At 40.9% G+C, this 24,232-nt stretch overlaps 1 protein-coding gene across 12 annotated transcripts in view; it reads left to right on the top strand.

The window, feature by feature from the left end:
- Positions 1-24,232, top strand: part of DLG2 (discs large MAGUK scaffold protein 2) — a 1,428,123-nt gene that overhangs the window by 1,362,909 nt on the left and 40,982 nt on the right. For all 12 annotated transcript variants that reach the window (XM_039519930.1, XM_039519931.1, XM_039519932.1 and 9 more), the window contains one exon: positions 6,951-7,026. In XM_039519930.1, the coding sequence (XP_039375864.1) occupies positions 6,951-7,026 (76 nt within the window). The remainder of the gene's footprint in view (positions 1-6,950; positions 7,027-24,232) is intronic.

Here is a 24,232-nt window from a genome sequence, read left to right as displayed (position 1 = left end):
CGTTGGTGGGCAGGATCAAACCAGGTGCCTCTGGAGCATAGGGCATGAGCGTCTAACTGCATGAGCTAAAAGCTAACTGGCTGTTAGCTCAGGCTGTAGAACAGACTCATTTTATCTCTCTCTAAGTGGTCTCGGTGCCACTAGATGGGACAGAACACCACACCCAGAAGGTGTGTGGGTTACAATAGCTCTGCGTTTCATTAGTGTGGTAATATATGGATCTCACTTCTGCTGAATTTCCATACACATCCGAGTTGAAGGATCCCAGTTTAATAGTTGACAGGAATGAATTCAAGTAGGTGAGATTTTAAAAACCCAAATGTAAATTGTAATTCTTTATCAACCCACTCAGCCTAATCTGGTAGCCCACATTCCAAAGCCGTATATATGCTATTGTTTAGCATTAGCAGGAAATCCCAACTTCTAGTTCTGAGAGGCAAATCTCCTTCCCCTGTCCTTGCTCTGTGTGTTTAAAGCAGTTATCTGGAGAAACCCATAGAGACATAAGAGGAAATATGTTTTGTGACTAGTTCTACAAATCAGGCTTTGTGCCTGGAACTAAGCAGAGTGGGAGTGAGTGATATTTGCAAGACTTCAATGGATCATTCAAGGGGACACAGGATCTGTGGCTACATGGTTGTAGTGGGCCAGAACTCCTACATGTGGAGCATAGAAAGGCAGTGTCCTCTGAGCTGGAGTAGCAGCTGCAGATTGACAATGCGGCAGTCCCACCCCATGCAAGTTATGGGGGTTGAATAGCCACTACCACAAGTAATCTGGCTTTGTACAGAAGAGGTGAATTTAAAGTTTGAAAAACTGTTTTAAATCAACCCATTGAAAATCAGTTCCTTGTTTACTCACCTGCCAAAACTGGAGTTGAGAGTATTGTGCTTTCCCTGTTGATGAGTTGCTAACATCTAAAGCAGTGTAAAGAATGTCAATTTATACATTATTTAGGTGTTTGCCATGTCAACCTTTGCAAGAGAGTCACAAAACACTGATTTTCAAATAGTATTTGTAAATGAAAAGGCTTTAAGTTCATACATGTGTATATATAAATTTATCACATTAAAAAGTTAAAAGGACATTAAAGTTGCAATATCAAGCACTCACGAGTTCGGAAATGCCAGAGTTAAGGTTGCAAATAAAACCTTAATTTGGCCTCCTTATGTGTACACATTATGATTAAGGCTACGATTTAATCATGGGTATTTTTAGTAAAAGTCATGGACAGGTCCTGGGCAAGAAACAAACAATCACAGCCCATGACCTGTCCAGGACTTATACCATAAATACCGCTGATTTAATCTTTTGGTGGGAGGGGCGCTGCAGGGGGAGGAGTCCGGGGCACCACCTGCACCACCTGCTGCTGGGGGGAGCCCTGAGGGTTCAGTGGCCACTCTAGCGATCCCCAGGGTCAGCTGCTCAGAGCAGTGGCTGCCTGTGGAGCCACCCGAGTGAATGCCTGTAGAGCTGCTTCGGCAGTGGCTGGGTCTGGCTCTCCCTGGGTTCACCTGCTGCTTGGGTGGCCCTGGGGTCAGCCACACTGGCCGCTGCCGAAGTCACAGAATCCGTGACTTCTGCGACCTCCATGACAAACACAGAGCCCTAATTATGATACAGTCTTTAATTACATGATCACATGCCATTTTTTCTACATCACTCCTGCTCATTCAGTGCACAGGATTAGATGGTGCTTGTTGCACTGGTAGTTACTCAATAGTTCTATCCTTTTCATTCGATGCACTGTTATGGCACACCATTCTAATCCTGCACTGAATAAAGAATTATTAATTTCTGCATGGGCTCTTCTTAGTACCTTTAGAAACGTTAATGAATTTATCTTCCTTCACAGCACCCCATGAGATGAACTGGAATTATTATCTGCATTGTACGCATGAGGAATAGAGGTAGAGAGATTAAACCCAAAACTGTCAGAGGTGTTAATTAATTTTGGGTGCCCAATCTAAGAAATGTAGGGCCTGATTTTTCATTTCTGAGTACTGAGTAACTAGTAGCAGCAGAAAGCACAAGTATCTTCTGTGTGGATTTGCCACTAGAGGTGAATGCACACACACACACACTTTGCCAGTGAGTTTCACAGCAAAGGAATCTTGAGACTTGGGAATAATGGGTTCAATTTTATGTTCAATAGGAGAGTGTGCTTTAATAGTTACAGACCCCCTGGCTCTCTCCCCCTGGCCTCTCCCTATCCCCTTCTGATCCTATTCTCTCCCAACTCCTATCTATTTTCCTTTTCCACTGCTCCTATCCTTCCCCCTCCTTCCATGGCTCCTGTCCTCCTCTCTCCCATCTGCTTCTGCCTCTCCCCCCCCAAAAAAAATATGACTCATAATCCCTGCCCTGAACTCCACACTCCTCTGTCATCCTCTCCCCTAGTTCCTGCTCCTGCCCCTCCCACACACACCTGTAGCTCTTCAGCCAAACCCTGTTCCTCACCCCTCTGCATTCATGTCAGGATGGTTCCTCCTTCTGCATGCTACCTGGGCACTATGAGAGATAGGATTGCGAGCACAGACGAGACAGACTCTTTGCTCTCAGTGTAGAAGCAGTCTTTGGAGAATTTAGCTGCCAAACTCTAACAAGTGTCAACTGAGCACATGCAAGGTGCATGTCATAGGTCTCACCCCCACTTGGAGCTGTTGGGTTCCAATATGGGGACCTGCATGGATTTATCTAAACTTAAATCCTAGTTTAGATCTGGTAAAAGCTGCCACCACCCAATAATGTATGTGTATTGGGACACAGTCCTTCCCCAAAATCCTTGGGGATCCCAAGAGCCCCAAATCCATGGAGTTCTTACACCTAGGAGAAATAAACCATTCCCCCCTGCTTCCTCCCCCCTCCCTTTTCCTAGGAGAGATACCAGAATCTAACTACAGAGGGATGCCTCCCTCCTCCCCTTTCCCTGAGAATCCACCCAAGGAAAGATCAACCAAGTCCTTTACAGAAAAGATTTATTAAAGAATAAAAAGAAATTAACTGTCTCTGTAACCAAGATGGAACAATACACAGGGTCTAAACTTATCAATCTCTGGAGAGAATTCCCCCTCCTTTCTTTCTCAGTAAAAGCAATAACAGTACAGAATTAAAGAAATTCTATAGCAAACACACAATTGCAAATACAGAAATAAAAGTATAAGAATACTAGTTCCTTGCTAATACTCACTAGCTTGAATAGAAGAATTTATTGCAGAAACCTGGGAAGACTTGATTAAGATGTCTGGACTCCCTCAACTCCCAAGAGAGACTCTCTAAAAACACAAAGAACAGGAAAAAAAAAAACTTCCCTCCACAGGGATTTGAAATTATCCTGTCCCTTGATTGGTCCTCTGGTCAGGTGTTTCTCAGGTTACTGAGCTTGTTAACCCTTTCCAGGTAAAAGAGACCTTAACCCTGATCTGTTTATTTATGACAGTGCAATTCTTCAGAGACTTCAGAGAAATGTGGGCAAATTTGCACAGGAAAAACAAAGGGCACATCCTTGACACCAGGGTGACCCCTCTGCCCAATTTCAGCTAACCCCTCCAAAACATGGAGGCACAAGTTTCTCACCCAAATGGCTGTAAGAATTGTTAACAACTGAAACTTAAAAAAATAGACAGCTAGACACCTGGAATGAGAAATTTCAGGCTGAAAGGTTAAAATTGGTAAAGTTATAGTGTCTTATAAAGGAAAGTGTTGGGCAACTTTAACTATAAGCACTACTATTTGCACTACTTATAATATATCATTAGCTTATGAAACACTTGGTTTTCCGCAGGCAATATAAACATTTATAAATGTTCTTAGTGAATGTGTCTGGATTACTAATGGCAGTTCACTACATTTATTATTTATATGCCTTTCAAGGCAATGTAGATTGTGGCATAGATTTTGTCTGCATTGCCTACAAATAGCAGCATGACATCTGCATGATTGCTAGAGTCATTCTGGGGCATTACATAAACCAGATCTGGTTTTGTGGCTCATTTTCAAGTTTCTCTGTGCAATGAATCAGAACTAAAATTCAGAGCAACTACTTTAGAAGGTTAGGAAAGATAGGAATGAGAATTAATATTAACACAGATTGATAATTAGAAAACTGTGTTCAGCTTTGAGCTAATTATTTTCTCAGCAGACGTCCCTCCTACTTAGTAGATTACACAGCCTCAAGTCGTCTTGTTTTACCCATTCTGTCATGGGACTTCATCTGTTACTTTAAAATTTAAGGCTGTTCCTTTGGCTTTAATATCACAGATTGAATTTGAAGGACACATTTCAGCTGTTTCTGTTCTACATTTACAGAGAAACACTTATTCCAAAATTCAACTGTAACTATAGTAACCTGCATTTCAGTTTTTTCAGTGAGAAAAATAAAAGCCCGCTCAGATAGAAGGGAGCATGTTATGTTATTTATTTAACTATGAAAAGACAAAGACTTCATATTTAAGAAAAAAATAAGCCAATTACCAAAAACTAGCAGAGCTCTGTATTTATTCTCAGGAACTAAATGATCTGCATGTACGTAATCCAGCTTCTTACATAAGAAACTTCACTAGATAGGTGGGAAAAAAAGGAATAATTAGACCAATCAGGATTATCTAACATTCCTCACTTACTGCCCAACTATTCACTGTCCAGTATAGGTCAGAGGAGGGTAGACTTGTAGGCTAGCTTTGTGATATTGTACTCACCAGATCTACTACAGCAATTAAGAATTTTGAACAGATAAAATTACCTTTTCTATTATAAACAGGTGATCACATTTGTGTGCCTCAATTAGTAAATTCTTCTGATGATTTTGCAAGGCTGATAAATGACATCTTTTACAATAATGCCCATATCAATAAAGATAAGGAGGGATTGTCGGGCTCCTACCTTTTTTCCTGCGTCCTTTGAAGCATTCTGTACTTGCAGTACACAAGAGTGCACTATATAATACATCAGATGCTTATAGTAATGCATATTTAATTACACACTTTCCATATTCCTAGAGATTCATATGGTTTAGTTTTCAATATTATACCATATGCTGTGTGCATTTCATTATGTTAATACACTTTCAATTTTAATCGCACTTCCTTTAAAAATATTGTTAGTCCACTCAATGATGGAAACCAAGTGCATAGACTCAGAGTTTAAGGCCAAAGGGGACCATTAGATCATCTTGTCTGACCTCCTGTATATCACAGGCCACTAAAATTTCACCCAGTTAAACCCTTATTAGGGCCAGTAATTTGTGTTTGGCTAAAGCATAACTTTCTAAAAGGCATCTAGTCTTGATTTGAAGGTATCAAGAGATGGAGAATTCACCACTTTCTGTAGTTTGTTCCAGTGGTTAATCAAATTCACTGTTAAAAATGTGTGCCTAAAATTCCAATTTCAATTTATTTGACTTCGTTTCCAACTATGAGGGGGTTTTGATGCCTTTTTCTGCTAGATTAAAGAGCCCTTTTGTACCTGGTATTTTCTCCCCATGAAGGTACTTAAACACTGTAATCAAGTCATCTCTCAATCTTCTTTTTTGATGAATTAAATACATTGAGCTCTTGCTGTAAGGCATTTTCTCCAGCCTTCAGACCATTTTTGTGGCTTTTGCTTTACCCTCTCCAGTTTTTCAGCATCCTTTTTAAACCAAACCTGTATACAGTATTATAATATCTGCATCACCAATGCCTTGCTTCACAGGAGCCAACTTTCTACTGTGCCTGGGGATGCTCCCTCCCAGCTCCAACCCAGGCTCCTCCCCACTCCATCCCTTCCCCCAAGGCCACGCCCTGCCTATTCTCGCCCCGCCTCTCCCCACCCCATTCTGCCCCCTCCCTGAGTGCACCCTACCCTTGTTCCTCCCCCCTCCCTCCCCTGCGCCTCCTGAATGCCACAGAATAGCTGATCTGCGGCAGGCAGGAGGCCCTGGGAGGGAAGGGGAGACCCTGTAAGGGGGTTGCCGTTCTGGGTGTGCTGGAGTACCCCTCAGTGTCAGTGCCTATGCCATGCTTAGCCATCTGCCAAATCCACTGCCATCCCAGAGTATCAAATCCCACGAGAGCCTCTGATATTTGTTTTCAGTAATCAAATACTGCGTTAACTCAAACAGGAGAAAAAGTATATTTTTCACATCCCTCTCATGTTTGTAGAGGACAATGTTTTATAAGGTGTATGCAATCCAGTTCATAATGTGTTTGAGTGGCTATGCCCATCTCTGTCCTGCCTCCAAGTCTCCACAGAAATACCAGTTGAGGTGAGCCTGTACATATATAAAGTAATTTAAAGGCCTCAAGCAAAACTTCTCTGCACTTGAAAAGGAGTATAATTTAACATACAGCATCCCTATATATTTCAGGTGAGAATTTTTAAGATAACGTTTCAACTAGTTTTGAAAACAGTAAATTCATGCCTAAGGATATTGAATACTATTTTCCAAGGGTACAATTTTCAAAAGCACTCAAGTGAATTAGGAGTCTACATCCCATTTTCAAAAATAACTTTGGCACTTAAAGCCAGATTTTTAAAGGTAATTAGCACCTGCAACTCCCACTGAAAAATATGGCCCTTAGTCTAATTGAAAATCAGTGGGATTTAGACATATAAGTACCTAACTCACTTTTGAAAATAGGACTTAGATACTTTTGAAAATTATACCCAACATCTATTTGTTTTGGGAAGCAACATTGTTTCAATGATTAAAAGAGGGTACTAGAAGTCAGGACTCCTGGAATACAGTCAAATCTCTGCCACTGAATTGTTCTGTGACTTTGAGCAATCCACTTGATCTTTCTGGTTCTTAGTTTACCCATTTATAAAACAGGAATAATAATAATAATTACTTATTTTACAGGAGTGCTGTAAGACTTAGTGTCTAGAGAGTGCTTTGAGATCCTTGGTTACTATATGAATACAAAATATAATTCTGATGTGAAGATTTATTTTTCTTTAATTTTCTTCAGGGTTGAAAGAAAGGAGCGTGCACGTTTGAAGACTGTGAAGTTTAATGCGAAACCTGGTGTGATTGATGCAAAAGGGGTATGTAAAAAAGAAACATACTAAAAGATGCCAGAATGTCTCTGTAGTCAAAGAGTTAAATGAAATTGCTATGTCTGTTCTAAAACTGAGCATATTATGGCAACACAAGAAAGAGAAGGGATTGTTTTAACTAAGGTTTGGAGTATGGTGAAAAGTGTAAAGTATGACATGATCTGCTAAATAATTAATATCCTTTTGTACTATAGTATTAATAGACATTGCCTCCTAACAGGGAGATAATAAGAAAAGAACTAGCGTTTTTTGTTATTGATGGGATTTAGTTAAGTATTGGCTTGGGAAAGGAAGACTTTCAAAATTCATCGACACGTATGTTTGGTTAATGACATACAGAGAAAGAGATGAATCCTCTTACTTCAAAAGTTGTTTAAACTAATAGCAAAGTTTAAAGTATCAATCGGAGAAATAAAATTTATGTTTCTGATTTAATACTTTAATGGTTGTGACAGACATTGAACAGAGATTTGTACCACAGTAAGCACAAAGGATCAGCCAGCCCAGAATGTAATTTTGAACTTGTTTGTTCACTAGCAAAATATTTCCAGAAGGGATTATTCTAACTGGTTAAAACTTTTTTGTTTAAATTCCCCTTCAATTGGCATATTAATACAGAAGAATCTCACTGTTCTAGAAGTCCAACACATGTTCTGCCATGTCTAATAGTTGATGTAATATGACATTTTGAAGAATGCTAAGTAGTGGTTAGTCTAATATTCTGGATGGCAATAGTTGTAAAAAGAGTGTAGCAATATAAAAAATTACAATAATCATATACATCAAATTATATTTTTCCACTGAGACATTTTTCACATTTATAGCAGTAGGTGAACACATTACAGATCCTATTCTACCAGTCTTTAATTGTGCAGATAGTCCAAATGACTTAAATGGGACTACACTCATAAGTAAGGGCTTTAGCAATCACATAGGATGGGATTTTCAAAAGCCATCAGCATAAAACTCCCATAGACTTCAATAGAAGCAGAGATGGGCCAACACGGCACATTTTTGAAAATCCCACTCTTAATGTTGCTGTGCCACAGTTCCTCATCCATGGAAACTGTAATGATAACACTTCCTTTCTCCCAGTCTTCATCTGTCTTGTCTATGTAGACCAGGGGTAGGCAACCTATGGCACGTGTGCCGAAGGCGGCATGCGAGCTGATTTTCAGTGGCACTCACGCTGCCTGGGTCCTGGCTACCGGTCCGGGAGCTCTGCATTTTAATTTAATTTTAAATGAAGTTTCTTAAACATTTTAAAAACCTTATTTACTTTACATACAACAATAGTTTAGTTATATATTATAGACTTCTAGAAAGAGACCTTCTAAAAAAGTTAAAATGTATTACTGGCACACAAAACCTTAAATTAGAGTGAATAAATGAAGACTCGGCGCACCGCTTCTGAAAGGTTGCCGACCCCTGATGTAGACTGTAAGCTCTTCAGAGAGGGGGCGGGTGTTTTATTATAGGCATGTCCAGAACCTAGCATAATGGAGTCCTAGTTTCAGTGGGAAATCCAGGTGCTAACATAATACACAAAATATTTCTTTTGCGAAATTCTTAAGAAAAGAAAACCACTCTTGCAAATAGCACCGTCCCGTCTGTCTATTGTGTGATTCCACTCTCAATGCAAATTAAGAACAACTGCATTGACTTAAATAGAATTTTTCCAGATTTACACCAACATACCTGGGATCAGAATCAGGCTCTATGTACATTATATCCATATGCAAGTGACATAATCGATATGACCTGCAAAGTCAAAGCAAAATTTTTCATTTGAAATAACAGTTCTTCTGGAACCTTGTGAATTTTTAACAGGTACTGTATTGACAGTCAGATCACTTCTTAAAATGTCCATTTCCTGTATATTGTCAAAAACCTTGTGGGAATAATTCATTCATGTTACCAATGGTCCTTACCAGAGCCTGGTGAGAATTTAATTATCCTACAATTTCCTACAATGTTCTTCTATCTTTGCCATCAATGTAATATTAATCTCCCAGCCACTCGTTCCATTACTCGTTACAACATTTAGGAAATTGCATAATTACAGAATCAGGCTGTTCAACCCTTTGGAAATTTATTTTCGTTTGTTAGTCTGTGCTAAAATCTGTTTTTCCTTTCTTAAAAAAATCTATTTAGGGACTATATGTGAAAACATAATGTAAACATGTTGAAAATGAGCGGGGGGGAGGGAAGATCACTATTTAAACATCAGCATGGAAAATAAAGTTTTAATTATTTAAATTAAATTATTTAAATTAAATAATTATTTTAAAGGGACACTATTCGTTTTATTTTTGTTTTTTAAAAATGGATGCACATTACCTGTCACTATCTTTCATTTGTCAGATCCGAAGCATGCTTATTTCACATAAACATTATTGAAGACTGAGCTAAGCCTACCAACCTCATTTGTCTGCCTCAGAAGAGCTGAGGGAGTATCAGCTGAGATAGCTGGGTCATGTGAGATCATAAGATGTGGGATATGTTGGCCAGAGAATGTAAGAGCTAGGAGTCATGGGACAAAGGCTACAAGGAAGACATAGAAAAAGGTGGTTTGAGAAAAAGGTGGTTTGAGAAAAAGGGAGGTTGGTGTCAGCTTGAAAGATGCGCTTGACACGAAGAACAAGAGCTACTGACCCCTATTGATGGGCCAAGGCAAAGAAGACGACCCTACATCCTTCTTTGAAAGGAAGTTGAGCCATTGAAAATGCATCACAGTTTATAACACACATTCCCAGTATCTTATCGCCAGATACTATGATCATGAATGGGGCATAAATAGAGAGTGGGGGGAGAGAGATGCATAGTAGTTAGAAAGTTTTTCATCAGCTAGAAAGATCAAATGGTCAAATCAAGTAGACAAATTAGCTAAAATTTTCTGTTTTCTGACAGTGCCTAACTCATAATATTTGTTGTTCCCTATTAGCAAATACACCACTACCTTGATATAACGCCACCCGATTTAACACGAATTTGAATATAACGAGGTAAAGCAGTGCCCCAGGGGGGCGGGGCTGCGCACTCCAGTGGATCAAAGCAAGTTCAATATAACACGATTTCCCCTATAATGTGGTAAGATTTTTTGGTTCTCAAGGACAGCATTATATCAAGGTAGAGGTCTGGCACCAACTTATTACTCCTGTGTTCCTGTACATTTGGGGTGGACAATATGATTCAGATAAAAGTCAAACAAGGTAATTTTTACCTCACATTAGAACCAAGCATTTTCAATGTTTGATTAACTTTTGTTTAATTTTCACTTTCCTATATCTTTCTTGGTCACGTCTTTTGGAAACACTACAAGAACGGTTGTTCTCACAATCATTCTATTTTGAGAATAACTGGGAAAGTACTGAATATCTCACAAAAATTCTGTTCCCATAAGATTTTTCTGCTTGACTTCCAGCGGGACTGCCTGCATCATGGCTCTCATCTTATCCAGCATGCATCTGAGCATTCTCATTTCAACAGTGCAAAGTAATTGTTTTTCTCTCTTCCTCATTGGCCAGACATAGGATATTTAATAAAAATGCTCAACAATAGACTTCACAAGTCTGTTGCAGGTATACCTACAGTGTAAAATTTTCAAAGTGCCTCAGTTGCTTTTTCCAAAGACAATTTGGAAGTCATTGGGATGTAGGCTCCCAAGTGACTTAAGCATTTTAGAAAATGAGACATATGCTCCTTAGTCACTTAGGTGATCTGAACAATTTTGTTCATAATGCATCATAAAGCTATAACCTGTGATTTTGACCAGTGAGTAGTGATTTAGGTTGACTCAGTTTTTGAGCATCCATATTCTGAACATCAAGTGTTTTTTAAGTTTTCAGTAGTTGGGGACCCAAACATTAAGCAACCCCAGATCACTAATCTAAATAAGTAACCTGATTTTCAGAGGATTTGAATACCCACAGCTTCTATTGACTACAGTTACCTATATTTCCTAATATATGCCTAGCTTTCAGCACCAAATGTCTAAAGTGTTTGGCCATAATGCATAGAATTTGGAATAGGCCTGAAGCTGTATATATAAAGAAACCTCAACTATAAATGTAATGACTTATAAAATAAACAAATAAACTCAAATTAGCTATAATTTAAAAAACTGTATAATCTGCCATTTATGGAGTATTATCTTCAGGAAGTGTCACATTTAATTCATTTTGTCATCTCTCTTCTATTTGTCTTGTTAAAAGCATTCCGATTTTATTCTGAGGGACATCATGACTATAGGTACAAGCAGTGTATGAAACATTAAAATATTTTATGTGGGGCAAAAATTCATCTTAATCCTAAATGACATTAATAATGGGAATAATATAAATCCAATTAGTGATGCTAAGCCCTAGGTAATATGAAGAACTCTACATATAGTGATATAAATAGCAAGTGTAAATTCATCAAACTGGATTAAACCTTGAAGTTATTGGCTGAGCTTTCTACTAAAACTGTTAGTTCAATTCATTTAATTGTTATAATAATACAACTATTCACACATCTCTGCTCCTTCCATTTTGGCTTTGATAGTCATTATTGCACATGGTTTTAATACCAAAGTAAATGGTTACTCCCTCTGGTCCATTAAGGCTTCTTAGCACTGCTACAGCAATGTATAAAGCAGTGCTAAAGCTGGCTTCACTACCTACTATGCAGAAGAATCCCCAGGTAGCATGGAGCTGCCATAGCAGCTCATACACTGCCTTCCTCTGCCTCAGGCATAGGGGGCATGGCCAACGGTAAGGTAACACAGCTAGGATATCCCTATGCCTCAGCCATCTCTGACTCTCAAAACAGCCCCTTAGGGTCATTGGCAGCCAACATAAAATAGAGCATCCCCAAGGCTGCTCTAATTTATGGCATGTACTGGAAATGGAGTTAGAGGGCCCCCAGAATTGGGGAGCACAAAGGTGATTTAAAAGTCATCTTTGAACCCTTCTCCTGAGCTGTACTGAGGCCTGATTTTCCCCATTGTTCCGATAGAAGGGCAGTATGTCAGTAATAACGAGTAATGTCATATTTGCCAAGTTGCCTATTCAGCTCTTGAACACTTTACCTACTGTAGGCTTTAAACTTAGTAAAATAAATGTTCCCTTTCGAAACTTAAGGCATACAGTAGCTGATGCTTGTAAGATGTGCACTGAAGAAAAGAATCACCAGCACTGGAGGATGGAAATATCACAGAAGTGAAAAGAAACTAGACTGTAATCTGCTTTACTCTTAACTGCAATGATTGAAGTGAGTCTTTTAGCAGACAAAAATAGCATCTCTCTTGCGTCTCGGTCTCCCCCCACCACCCCACCCCAATCATACATTGTTTCTTGAATGTGGGCTGGAGGCATTTTCTGTGACAGATCTTGTAACGCTTTTGAAAAGAGTTTTACAACAGCTACTTTGCGTTTCTAATATTCATGAAGTTTGCCTGTTTTCATTAAATTGCTCAAGTATCGCAAAGCATAAGATGGAGTATGCCCTTCATAATGTGCAAATATGCATTTTCAATTTCTGTTGGAGCCCTGTGTTGTCAGTGCTTTTCAACTCTACATTCACTTTAAAAAACAAAATCCATTATCCACTAGTGTGACCAGGGTCCCACGGGTGACAAACCACTGGAACTTGGGTCTTCTACATCCCAAGTGAGGAGCCTAATATGCCTGAGTCCTTTTGAAAGGTGGGGCTTAGGACCCACCCCTCTCCTCAGCATTTCCTATTGGCTAGCTTCAGCAGCTCCCTGTTCAGCATGCTGGCTTTTATGGATCTCATTCTTTGATGCCTCTCTCTTTTACAAGGAGCCTAGGGCTGTATATTCCACCAGGTAGCAAAGCACCTCAGAGTTAGGTGCTGCAGGGTGATGCTGTGCTTTAAGTCCCTTTGTGGATCTAGCGCATAGTCAGGAAGTTTTTCCTAATATTCAGCATAATTTTTTTTCTTGTCTTTATTTTACTCCATTACCCCTATTTATACCCTACATCAATCTGTGGATTTTTTTAAAGCACATTTTACATGGGATTTTCAAAAGTTCTCCACATTGGCCTAACTCTTCTCCCATTACAGTCAATGAGAGCTGGACTGTTGACTTCAGTAAGATCAGATATCAGAGGGGTAGCCGTGTTAGTCTGGATCTGTAAAAGCAGCAAAGAATCCTGTGGCACCTTATAGACTAAGAGACGTTTTGCAGCATGAGCTTTCGTGGGTGAATACCCACTTCGTCTTGCATCCGACGAAGTGGGTATTCACCCACGAAAGCTCATGCTGCAAAACGTCTGTTAGTCTATAAGGTGCCACAGGATTCTTTGCTGCTTAATAAGATCAGAGTTAAGCCAATATTCTGAACATGGTTGAAAAGCCTATTCCCAGTGTGTTTGTTAGTCATAAGTTAGCCAAACAAATTCACATTTCTCTGTTAGGCCCAGTTATGCAACCTTTGCTGTCTTGAGTGAGCATTTCCATGATTAGCTAGTGAGAAAGTTTGCATCTGTAAGTGCTATAATAGGACACCCATTATTTTGGTCAATGCACCTAGGATTGAACTGGGGCTCTCCACAGCTAAAACCACAAGCTACCGAGGCAGGGCTCTCTAGCTAGGTCTGTAACAGACTTGGTCCTGGTCTACACTACAGAGTTAAGTCAATGTAAAGCAGCTTATGTCAACCTAACTCTGTAAGTGTCTACACTAAAATGTAACTCCCACATGATGTAATTACCAATGTAATTCAACCACGACACCAACTTAATAAGTCCACCGCCACGAGAGGCATAGCACTAAGTCGATATAATTAGGTCGACACAGTATCAATGTAGTCACTGCATTGCTTACATCAACTGTTGCTGTTTTCAGAAGCCATCCCACAATGCCCTACACTGACAGGTAAATTGGTGCAAGCGTTACTGGTGAGGATGTGCACTACTGACACAAGGAGCATAGTGTGAACATGCAAAAGTGATTTTATTACTGCAGTGGCTGTATGTTGATGTAACTTAGGTCAACTTAATTTTCTCATGTTGCCTTGTCCTCTGCAAATCAGGCACTAAGGGGGGGCCCTATAACACACACACACATCTAGGGTTTGTCACAAATATAAAGTAAGGGTAACAACCTTTATGTAAGCAGTAACATAAAATCCCTCCTGGCCAGAGGTACAGAATCACGTACCTGTAAGGGTTAATCAGTTCAATTAACCTAGTTGGCACCCGACCAGAAGGACCAATGGGGAAAGAAGACACTTTCAAATCTGTGGGGCGGAGGTTTTGTTGTGCTCTCTTTGTTTGTTCCCTCTCAGGACAAACAGAGAGACCAAGCAGGTAAACCAGCTCCTAAAAATATCCTGAAATGATACATATAAAATTACAGAAATTGTAAGTAATAGCAAGGAAATGTATTAGATTATCTTTTGTTTCAGCTTGTGACTTTTCCCTATGCCAAGAGGGAGGTTTATTCCTGTTTTTGTAACTTTGAAGTTGAGCCTAGAGGGGAATCCTCTGTGTTTTAAATCTTTTTATTATCTTGTAAAATTACCTTCCATCCTGATTTTACAGAGGTGCTTCTTTTACTTTTTTCTTTATAATAAAGTTCTTTTAAGATCCTGATTGATACGTAAAGGATAAATGGAGACAAGTCAGATATTAGGAATGGCAATATACAAAAACCTGTAGGAAAACACTTCAACCTCCCTGGACACACAATAGCAGATTTAAAGGTAGCCATCCTGCAGCAAAATAACTTCAGGACCAGACTTCAAAGAGAAACTGCTGAATTTCAGTTCATCTGCAAATTTGACACGATCAACTCAGGATTAAACAAAGACTGTGAATGGCTAGCCAACTACAAAAGCAGTTTCTCCTCCCTTGGTGTTCACACCTCAACTGCTAGAAGAGGGCCTCATCCTCCCTGATTGAACTAACCTTGTTATCTCTAAACTGATTCTTGCCTGCATATTTATACCTGCCTCTGGAAATTTCCACTACATGCTTCTGACAAAGCTTATGCTCCAATACGTCTGTTAGTCTATAAAATGCCACAGGACTCTTTGTCACTTTTTACAGATCCAGACTAACACAGCTACCCCTCTGATACTTGACAGCATGCAAGGCACTTCATTTAGTCGTGTGGAGTGGAAATCCATCAAACTCATGAAGAAACTTGCACAAATACAGACAGATATCATCTTCCTTTCCAAATGCAAATGGATGGACATCATAGCAAATGGACTAAAGGTGAAAAATCCATTGCTATCTACATACCGCACAGACCACAGTGAGAGATTATGCCATACACTATCAAAGAAACTGAGGAACCACCTGATCAGCATCCTATACAGCAAACAGGAAAACATCAAAAAAGAGCTCTCCAACCTGGAGACTTTCATAAATAACCAACCTTCCACACAAATGGACTTTACTAAAATAAGACAAGAGATGTACATTACAAATTTCACCTCTCTACAAAGGAAAAAGGACCGTAAGCTGTCTAAAGTCCTACCTGCCACATGGGGCCACAACAGCAGTACCCCTAACTCACCCAGCAATATCATCAATTTATCCAGCTACGCACTCAACCTGGCAGAAGAGTGTCCTATCTCGGGGACGCTCTTTTTGCCCCACCACCTCCACGAACATGATATAGTTCTGTGGTGATCTGGAAGCCTACTTTCGCCTTTTCCAACTCAAAGAATACCTTCAAGATAACACTGAACAGTGTACTGACACACAGATACCCCCCCATCAACAGCACAAGAAGAAGAACTCCACATGGACTCCTCCTGAGGGGTGAAATGACAGTCTGGACCTATACGTAGAATGCTTCTGCTGACGTGCACAGGCAGAAATTCTGGAAAAACAACATCGCTTGCCTCATAACCTGAGTCGTGCAGAATGCAATGCCATCCACAGCCTCAGAAACCATCCTGACATTATAATCAAAGAGGGTGATAAAGGAGGTGCTGTTGTCATCATGAACAGGTCTGACTACCAAAAGGAGGCTGCCAGACAACTCTCCAATACCAAATTCTACAGGCCACTTCCCTCAGATCCCACTGAGGAATATACTAAGAAACTGCACCATCTACTCAGGACACTCCATACACTGACACAGGAACAAATCTACATACCCTTAGAGCCCCAACCGGGATTATTCTATCTACTACCCAAGAGCCACAAACCTGGAAATCCTGGACACCCCATCATCTCTGGAATTGGCATTCTCACTGAAGGACTTTCCGGATATGTGGACTCTCTACTCAGACCCTATGCCACCAGCACTCCCAGCGATCTCCATGACACCACTGATTTCCTGAGAAAACTACAATGCATTGGTGATCTTCCAGAAAACACCATCCTAGCCACCATGGATGTGGAGGCTCTCTACATAAACATCCCACACCCAGATGGAATACAAGCTGTCAGGAACAGTATCCCTGATGATGCCACAGCACAACTGGTTGCTGAGCTCTGTGACTTTAGCCTCATGCACAATTATTTCAAATTTGGTGACAATATATACCTCCAAACCAGTGGCACCACTATGGGCACCCGCATGGCCCCACAATATGCCAACATTTTTATGACTGACCTGGAACGCTTCCTCAGCTCTCATCCGCTCACACCTCTTCTCTACCTACGTTACATTGATGATATCTTCATCATCTGGACCCCTGGGAAGGAGACTCTGGAAGAATTCCACCACGATTTCAACAGCTTCCACCCCACCATCAACCTCAGCCTGGACCAATCTACACGGGAGGTCCACTTCCTAGACACCGCGGTACAAATAAGTGATGGTCACATTAACACCACCCTATACCGAAAACCCACCAACCGCTATGCCTACTTTCATGCCTCCAGCTTCCATGCCAGACACACCACATGATCCATCGTCTACAGCCAAGAGCTGAGGTACAACCTCATTTGCTCCAACCCCTCAGACAGAGACCAACAGCTACAAGATCTTCACCAAGCATTCTCAAAACTACGATACCCGCACGAGGAAATAAGGAAACAAATCAACAGAGCCAGACGTGTACCCAGAAGCCTCCTGCTGCAAGACAAGCCCAAGAAAGAAACAAACAGAACTCCACTGGCCATCACCTACAGTCCTCAGCTAAAACCTCTCCAACGCATCATCAGTGATCTACAACCCATCCTGGACAATGATCCCTTGCTTTCACAGGCCTTGGGAGGCAGGCTAGTCCTCGCTCACAGACAACCTGCCAACCTTAAGCATATTCTCACCAGCAATCACACGCCACACCATAGTAACTCTAACTCAGGAACCAATCCATGCAACAAACCTCGATGCCAGCTCTGCCCACATATTTACACCAGCGACACCATCACACGACCTAATCAGATCAGCGACAACATCACTGGTTCATTCACCTGCACATCCACCAATGTAATATACGCCATCATGTGCCAGCAATGCCCCTCTGCTATGTACATCGGCGAAACTGGACAATCCCTACGTAAAAGGATAAATAGACACAAGTCAGATATTAGGAATGGCAATATACAAAAACCTGTAGGAGAACACTTCAACCTCCCTGCACACACAATAGCAGATCTAAAGGTAGCTATCTTGCAGCAAAAGAACTTCAGAACCAGACTTCAGAGAGAAACTGCTGAGCTTCAGTTCATTTGCAAATTTGACACCATCAGCTCAGGATTAAACAAGACTGTGGATGGCTAGCCAACTACAAAAGCAGTTTCTCGTTCCTTGGTGTTCACACCTCAACTGCTAGAAGAGGGCCTCATCCTCCCTGATTGAACTAACCTTGTTATCTCTAAACTGATTCTTGCCTGCATATTTATACCTGCCTCTGGAAATTTCCACTACATGCGTCTGGCTAAGTGGGTATTCACCCACGAAAGCTTATGTTCCAATACGTCTGTTAATCTGTAAGATGCCACAGGACTCTTTGTCGCTTTTTACAGATGCAGACTAACACGGCTACCCCTCTGATACTTGATTGATTTTAGTGTCCTAAAGATAAAGGGTCTGGTCTGTACTTTCATTAAAGGCAATTGGTTGGTATATTATTCTCAAACCTCCCCGGGAAAGGGGGTGAAGAGGCTTGGGGAAATATTTTGGGGAAATAGGAATTCCAAGTGGTCCTTTTCCTGACTCCTTGGCTAAATCACTTGGTGGTGGCAGCAATACCGTCCAAGGACAACGAAAGGATTGTGCCTTGGGGAAGTTTTAACCTTTAAGCAGGTAGAAATAATCTTAGGGGGTCTTTCATGCGGGTCCCCACGTCTGTACCCCAGAGTTCAGAGTGGGGAGGGAACCAGGACAGGGTTACACTAATGCAAGTGAGTAAGAATTGCACATGACAGCCCTTGATCTTTCTTTGTACACCAACCCCTTCTATTGCCGTTATTTTTTGTTGCATTTCTCTGAATTCCCTCCAGTTTAATTTCCTTCTGATAATGAGGCAGTGGGTGCCAGCTGTAGATTAACAGTCCAAGGTGTGTGTGTGTGTCAGATACACTACTTTTTCCCCCCTCCTTCTAAATTTGGCATTAAGAGACTAGCAATAGGTGTTTAGTGAAAGATAATGGAAGTGTCGAACATTAAAATGTGTAGGATTACACGTGGGATGAATTACTAAGTGGAACAGAGGTTGAAAACAAATTAAACAAAGTGAATCTGCCCACAAGGGCCAGGTGTGGGAGATTTAGTGAAGGTGGTGTAGGCACTGACACTAAATTGAACATCTTTATTCCCTTTCTCAGTCAGACTTCTCCCCCATAACCTAACTCCACGGACTTTTCTCTGCTCTGCAACAGTCCTTCCAGGTCTGTTTTTCTCTTAGCTACTGGGAGTGGCTACCCATGTAATATTGTTCTCAGAATTCTGAGCACTGTCATTAGAATGAGTACTAAGGGTACGTCCACACTACCCGCCGGATTGGCGGGTAGCAATCGATCTATTGGGGATCTATTTATCATATCTCGTCTAGACGCAATAAATCAATCCCCAAACACACTCCTGTCAACTCCGGAATTCCACCAGGGCGAGAGGCAGAAGTGGAGTCGACGGGGGAGCCGCAGCCGTCGATCCCACGCCGTGAGGATGGGAGGTAAGTCGATCTAAGATACATCGACTTCAGCTATGCTATTCTTGTAGCTGAAGTTGCGTATCTTACATCGACACCCCGCACCCCAGTGTAGACCAGGCCTAAGTCTTGAAATAAATTGGAGCATCAGTTTGTATTCTGACTGCTGTCGTAGAAAAAGGAGAATCTTGTGGTTGTACTCCCCAGGAACTGGAAACCATTGCATCTAGGAGCAATCTGCCTGCCTCTGTATGTGTGCTTAATCTGCCACAAGTGTAGTATCAGAAAGAAAAGGTGGGTGACTAGGAATATTTTAGAAATGAGCCTGAGTAATCTGAATATGGATCCAGATCCCAAGTTTGGGGACACTTGAGTGTAAGTGTTTGATTTAGGCTTATCTCAGCTCAAACCGTAGTGAATATTTTAGATACAATCTGGTACAAACACTGAAATGTTATCATTGCAAAGTATGTTGTTCCACACTAATTTACAATGTGAACTCTGGTATATAAATAGAACAAGCCATCAATAACACTCCAACAAATACATTATGTTTTGTTCCTAGAACAAAAATATGTTTTGTTGTCTCAGTGCAAGGCAATTATTGGACACCTATTGGTATTAGAAATAACTTGTTTACATGAAATTTGTTCAGTGTGAGAACTGAATGTTACATTTTCTACGCTTCTGGGAAACTTGAATAGAGCACATGCAGAACTAGATAATGGTTTTCTAGCTGGTCTACCTCTTTGAAATGTCCAGAAACAAACAACTTTCACAATCTCTCACCATAGTTGAGAGGTAATCACTTGTCTTTGAAGGAAGGATTAGGTTTTTCAATGGAATTTAGACAGGTGATTTGCTTAGGGAAGACAATTTATGTTTTTTTTATATTAGAATAAACAGCACCTCTGTTTTTAATTTTTATCCTTAGAGCAAAATGTTTCTTCTTCATGCAGTGATGTAAAGGGAATATGATCAGAAGGTTTGAGCAAGGGACTAGGAGAGAGGGATGACTGCTGAGGCCCTATTCACTTCAGTGGGAGATACATGCCTCCAGTTAATGGGGTGATCAGGTTGAAGGTCCGACTCCTGGTTCTCTTCCTGTTTCTTGATGTCTCCTTGGGCAAGTTACTTAACCTAGGAGCAGATGGAGGCATGGTTCTAAGGCATAATGCCTCCGATGCTGTTAATCAGGCTGTGTTCTTCCTCCCATCCTCTCAGGTGCTCAGCCTCATAGGACATATTATTGATGCCTAGAACGGTTGTTTTTGTTTGTAAATATAATAATGGTCAAAGAGAGCCTCTAAACAGTTTCTCCTGAGAGTGATGGACTAATAGCACTGACTTCATAGCAAGGAGTCACATGCAACCAGGACCTTCAATATCTGTGCCACAAAACTCCTGGCCAGAAACTACCAGAGACTAATTATGAGCATGTTTAGCCTTTTTAAAAGATGTAGCAGGCATCCTAGTCCACACTGGGGAAGGGTCATGGGCCTCTCAGTTCCCCACCCAAATACCCATTCACCTGCCCTCTCCCTCACTAGCACATGGTTTTCACTTGCTCACGAACATGAAGTGAAAATGACAAGGGGTTACATGCCTCTCCCCTTCTACCACTTCCTTAGAGTGATCGAACACATTGTTTAGTAAAGTAAATATTTAGGAGCTCAGACTGCACAGTGATGGGTGTGTAATATCAATGCTTAACTAGATGAGGTTAGGTGGAAACATCTGAAAACACACAGAGCCATGTACTTTCCTCAATGCAATTATGTCAATGAGAATATTACCTCTTCCGGAGGGGCAATGTGTGGCGCTTCACTGCCTATATTTGTATAGCTAGAGATACAAAATTTCCAGACAACAAACACCCATTCTACTTAGAAAAAGAGCATTGAATAGGAAATGGTTCTGCATGTCAGCTAATTCACATTTATTTTAATGAGTTGAGGTATGTTTTCAGAATTGTTTTATGAGTCAGTATTTTGCTTTAAGTACACCCACTTCAGAATGATTGAAATGTGCTTTGATGTAGCTTTTGAGTGAGCATCTGCAAGTAATGTACGGGCATCATTCTTACGAAACCTTTGTTCCTACCTGCATTGCTAATTGACATAAAACCTACTCTAAAAGTCGTGTGGTATAGTTTTTCAGCAGATATTCATATTCCATTTATACTTAGCTACCACTCCAGAATTACTGTTCTGTAAAGAATAAACAAACATTTACATCTCATATCAAATATTAGGGGCTCTCTGCTGCACAGTTCAGTGTTCTGGATATAAACACAAAGTCAAAAGTTAAGATGAGGACGGGAAGTGCCGTATATTCTTCCAATTTAAAGGGATGCTGTCATCCAGGCTTGTTGGACACTTTTTTAAAAATAAAGTTTCTGATAAAGGCCTGTCACAGGGATGGCTGCCTCCTGAGTACCCCTTCATGGGCAGAGGTCACTCTGTGGCACTGTGCCTCTGTTTCTCCTGCTCTTCCAGGCCTAAATTCTCTGGGTTAACACCACCCCTGCCTGGGGCTGGCTTAGTAATAGAAACAGTTCAGAACAGTCCTCAGGGTCCCAAAACAAAGTCCACCACAACAACAAAAGCACATACTTAGCTCTGGCATTTTCTGTCAAAGTCAGAGCGCTTCTTCTGATCAGTCTACTCTCACAGCTAGTCTTCCCAACTCATCCTAGCTGCAGCTCAGCCTTCTGACTCTGCCCTCCAGCCCCAGACCCACGTAGGGTTTCCCACAAGAACCTCCTGCTCATTGGGTTCTGACCTGCAAATGCCCCTGATATCAGGGGGTTTCCTGTAGGAGACTCCTTGCAGTTTCCTGAGCTTCCCCAGTTCCCTCTTTGTGGCTTTCTGCTGTTCTTTACAGTGGACTCACCTGATACAGCCCAGGTATGGACTGGATCCATGCATATGAAGAAGTGGTTTTTCTTACCCACAAAAGCTTATGCCCAAATAAATCTGTTAGTCTTTAAGGTGCCACCAGACTCCTCATTGTTTTTGTGTAAACATTGTATCTCAGGGAAAGGGGTGGGCTTCAGAGACCAAGCTCCAACCTGAGCCAGAACATCTTGTTTTTTAGCACGGTAGTGCAAGCCCAAATCTGTTGACCTGGGCTCTGAGATTCGCTGCCGTGAGCTATTACAAGCTGTGTAGACATCCCATCAGAGGTGAGCTGCCCTGCTAGAAACCCTCTATAAAATAGTATGTCCTGGAATTATCTTCAGGATTTTTCTGCTCCACCCTTGAAGTCTGCATTAGTCTTTTTGTTAACCCTGAGTAGAACTGTGCAAATAGCTCACCTCAGGGCTAATAGATTTTTTTTGTTTGGTGGCTGAAACAAAAAATCAGGAAAAAATTTGTTTAAGATCAACCTAAAATGAATTTTTTTTCTGTTTTCAGCACCCCGAAAAGAATTGAAAAAATGTAATTCCAGGTTGAACAAAAGTTTTGTTTCATTTTTGAGTTTGTGCCGTTTTTTAAAAAAAAAAGTATATTTCAAAGCAAAAAGTAATTTCCAATCAAAATGTTTCATTTTGATTGTCAGAATGAAACGTTTTGACTTTCTCTGCATTTTTTTCGACTGAAAAAAATTGGCAAATTTGACACAAATTTCCAAAATGTTTCAGTTGACCCAAATCTGCTTTATTTATTTATTTATTTATTGCAACAACAAAAAAAAGTTTAGTCTGACAAATGTCACCTAGCTCTAGCCCTAAGTGCAACAATTCCAAAGAAGCTCAGGTCCACTACGTTCTCTCTGGGCACACACCTGCCTGTTGCCTCTTCCATTTCAGGCCTGCTGTTGGTAAACTCCTTTCTGTAAGGCCTGGGAAAAGGTATGCACGATCAAAACCAAGAGTGAAATTGAGAAACCGCAAAGCGATGTCAAAAAGCACAAAATATAAGAATTGGAAACAGCAAGAAAAATATTATTGAATCCATTCTAATGACAGTTTTCTTAAGGGGTTACTGTGGACAATATTAGATAGAAACTCTTCAGTTGGACGTGTGGTTGTTTTTTTCAAGTTGACAGTGTCCCTTTCAATAATACAGTTGGTCTTGTCTGGAGTCTATCTGCAAGTCTCAGCAAAAAGGTCAAGGATTTCATCAACACTGAAACTAAACTACTCTTTTTCCATGTAGAAGTGTGGTCTTCTAGGGAAGGCTTAAGACACATTGGAGAGGCAATGTTGGGAAGCCTGTCCTTACTGCTGCCCATGGTGAACGTGGCCTGTGAATAAACAAAGGTACCTTTCTGAGAAGCATTAAATGTACTCAATTTACTTTATTTTAAAAGGTAGAAAAGCATCCTGCTTCAGGAAAGCATCAAGGACAGCACATGTGTAAGTCCTATGTATGTCAGCAGGACTTAAGTGTGTGCTTTAAATCAATTACATGCCTAAGTACTGTCCTGAATATGGATGGACTCTCCTGGGTGGATTTAAGCATGTTCTTGTGTGATTTCCTGAATCTGAGCCTAATTGTATGACCCCAGCATATTCTACCTGTGTCCTTATTATACACATGTTTGTCAGACATCTTTATGTCCAAATTAACCATGTTAGGACACCAAAAGGGAAAATCACTGACCAGTATGCCTTCTGTAGAACTGTAAAATAGGTTACTATTTTCTCCTCTCTGAGCAATCTTGATGTTGAACAAAGCCCTCTTCCTCTGTGTCTGATATCAACATCAAGAGCAGCAACATCAAGCAACGCTGCCAGTGTCAGGCAAAAGCAAGAGTAGGATGGTGTTAACAAGGTTGCTTGCCCCTCCCTGGGCCGGAGGCCTGGGCCTGGACAACCTTGATTTATTGCAGAGGCACACCTGAGAGAGTTCAGCTGTTCCCTCATCCAGGGTAGCAGGAAGCTACAGAGAGCGGGAGAAGCTCAGGAGGCTCTGTCTAGAGACACTGCAGTGATTGAGAGAGGCTCCTGCAGGGAAGAGCCGAGACCAGTGGAGTCGCTCCAGCTAGAAAGGGCTGGAGTAGCCTGCTGAAGCAGAAACACCAGAGGAGTTTGGGGCTGTGCCCAGGTGGAGGGAAGATTTGTGTGTTTATTTTTTACCTTTAAGTTATAACCAGATCCTAAGGAGGCCTGTTGTTAT

Source organism: Mauremys reevesii, linkage group 1 (genome assembly GCF_016161935.1).
Source record: "Mauremys reevesii isolate NIE-2019 linkage group 1, ASM1616193v1, whole genome shotgun sequence".
In the NCBI taxonomy this organism is placed as follows: Eukaryota; Metazoa; Chordata; order Testudines; family Geoemydidae; genus Mauremys; species Mauremys reevesii.
The sequence above is the reverse complement of the archived record's forward strand: the minus strand, read 5'-3'. Positions and strand labels throughout refer to the sequence as shown.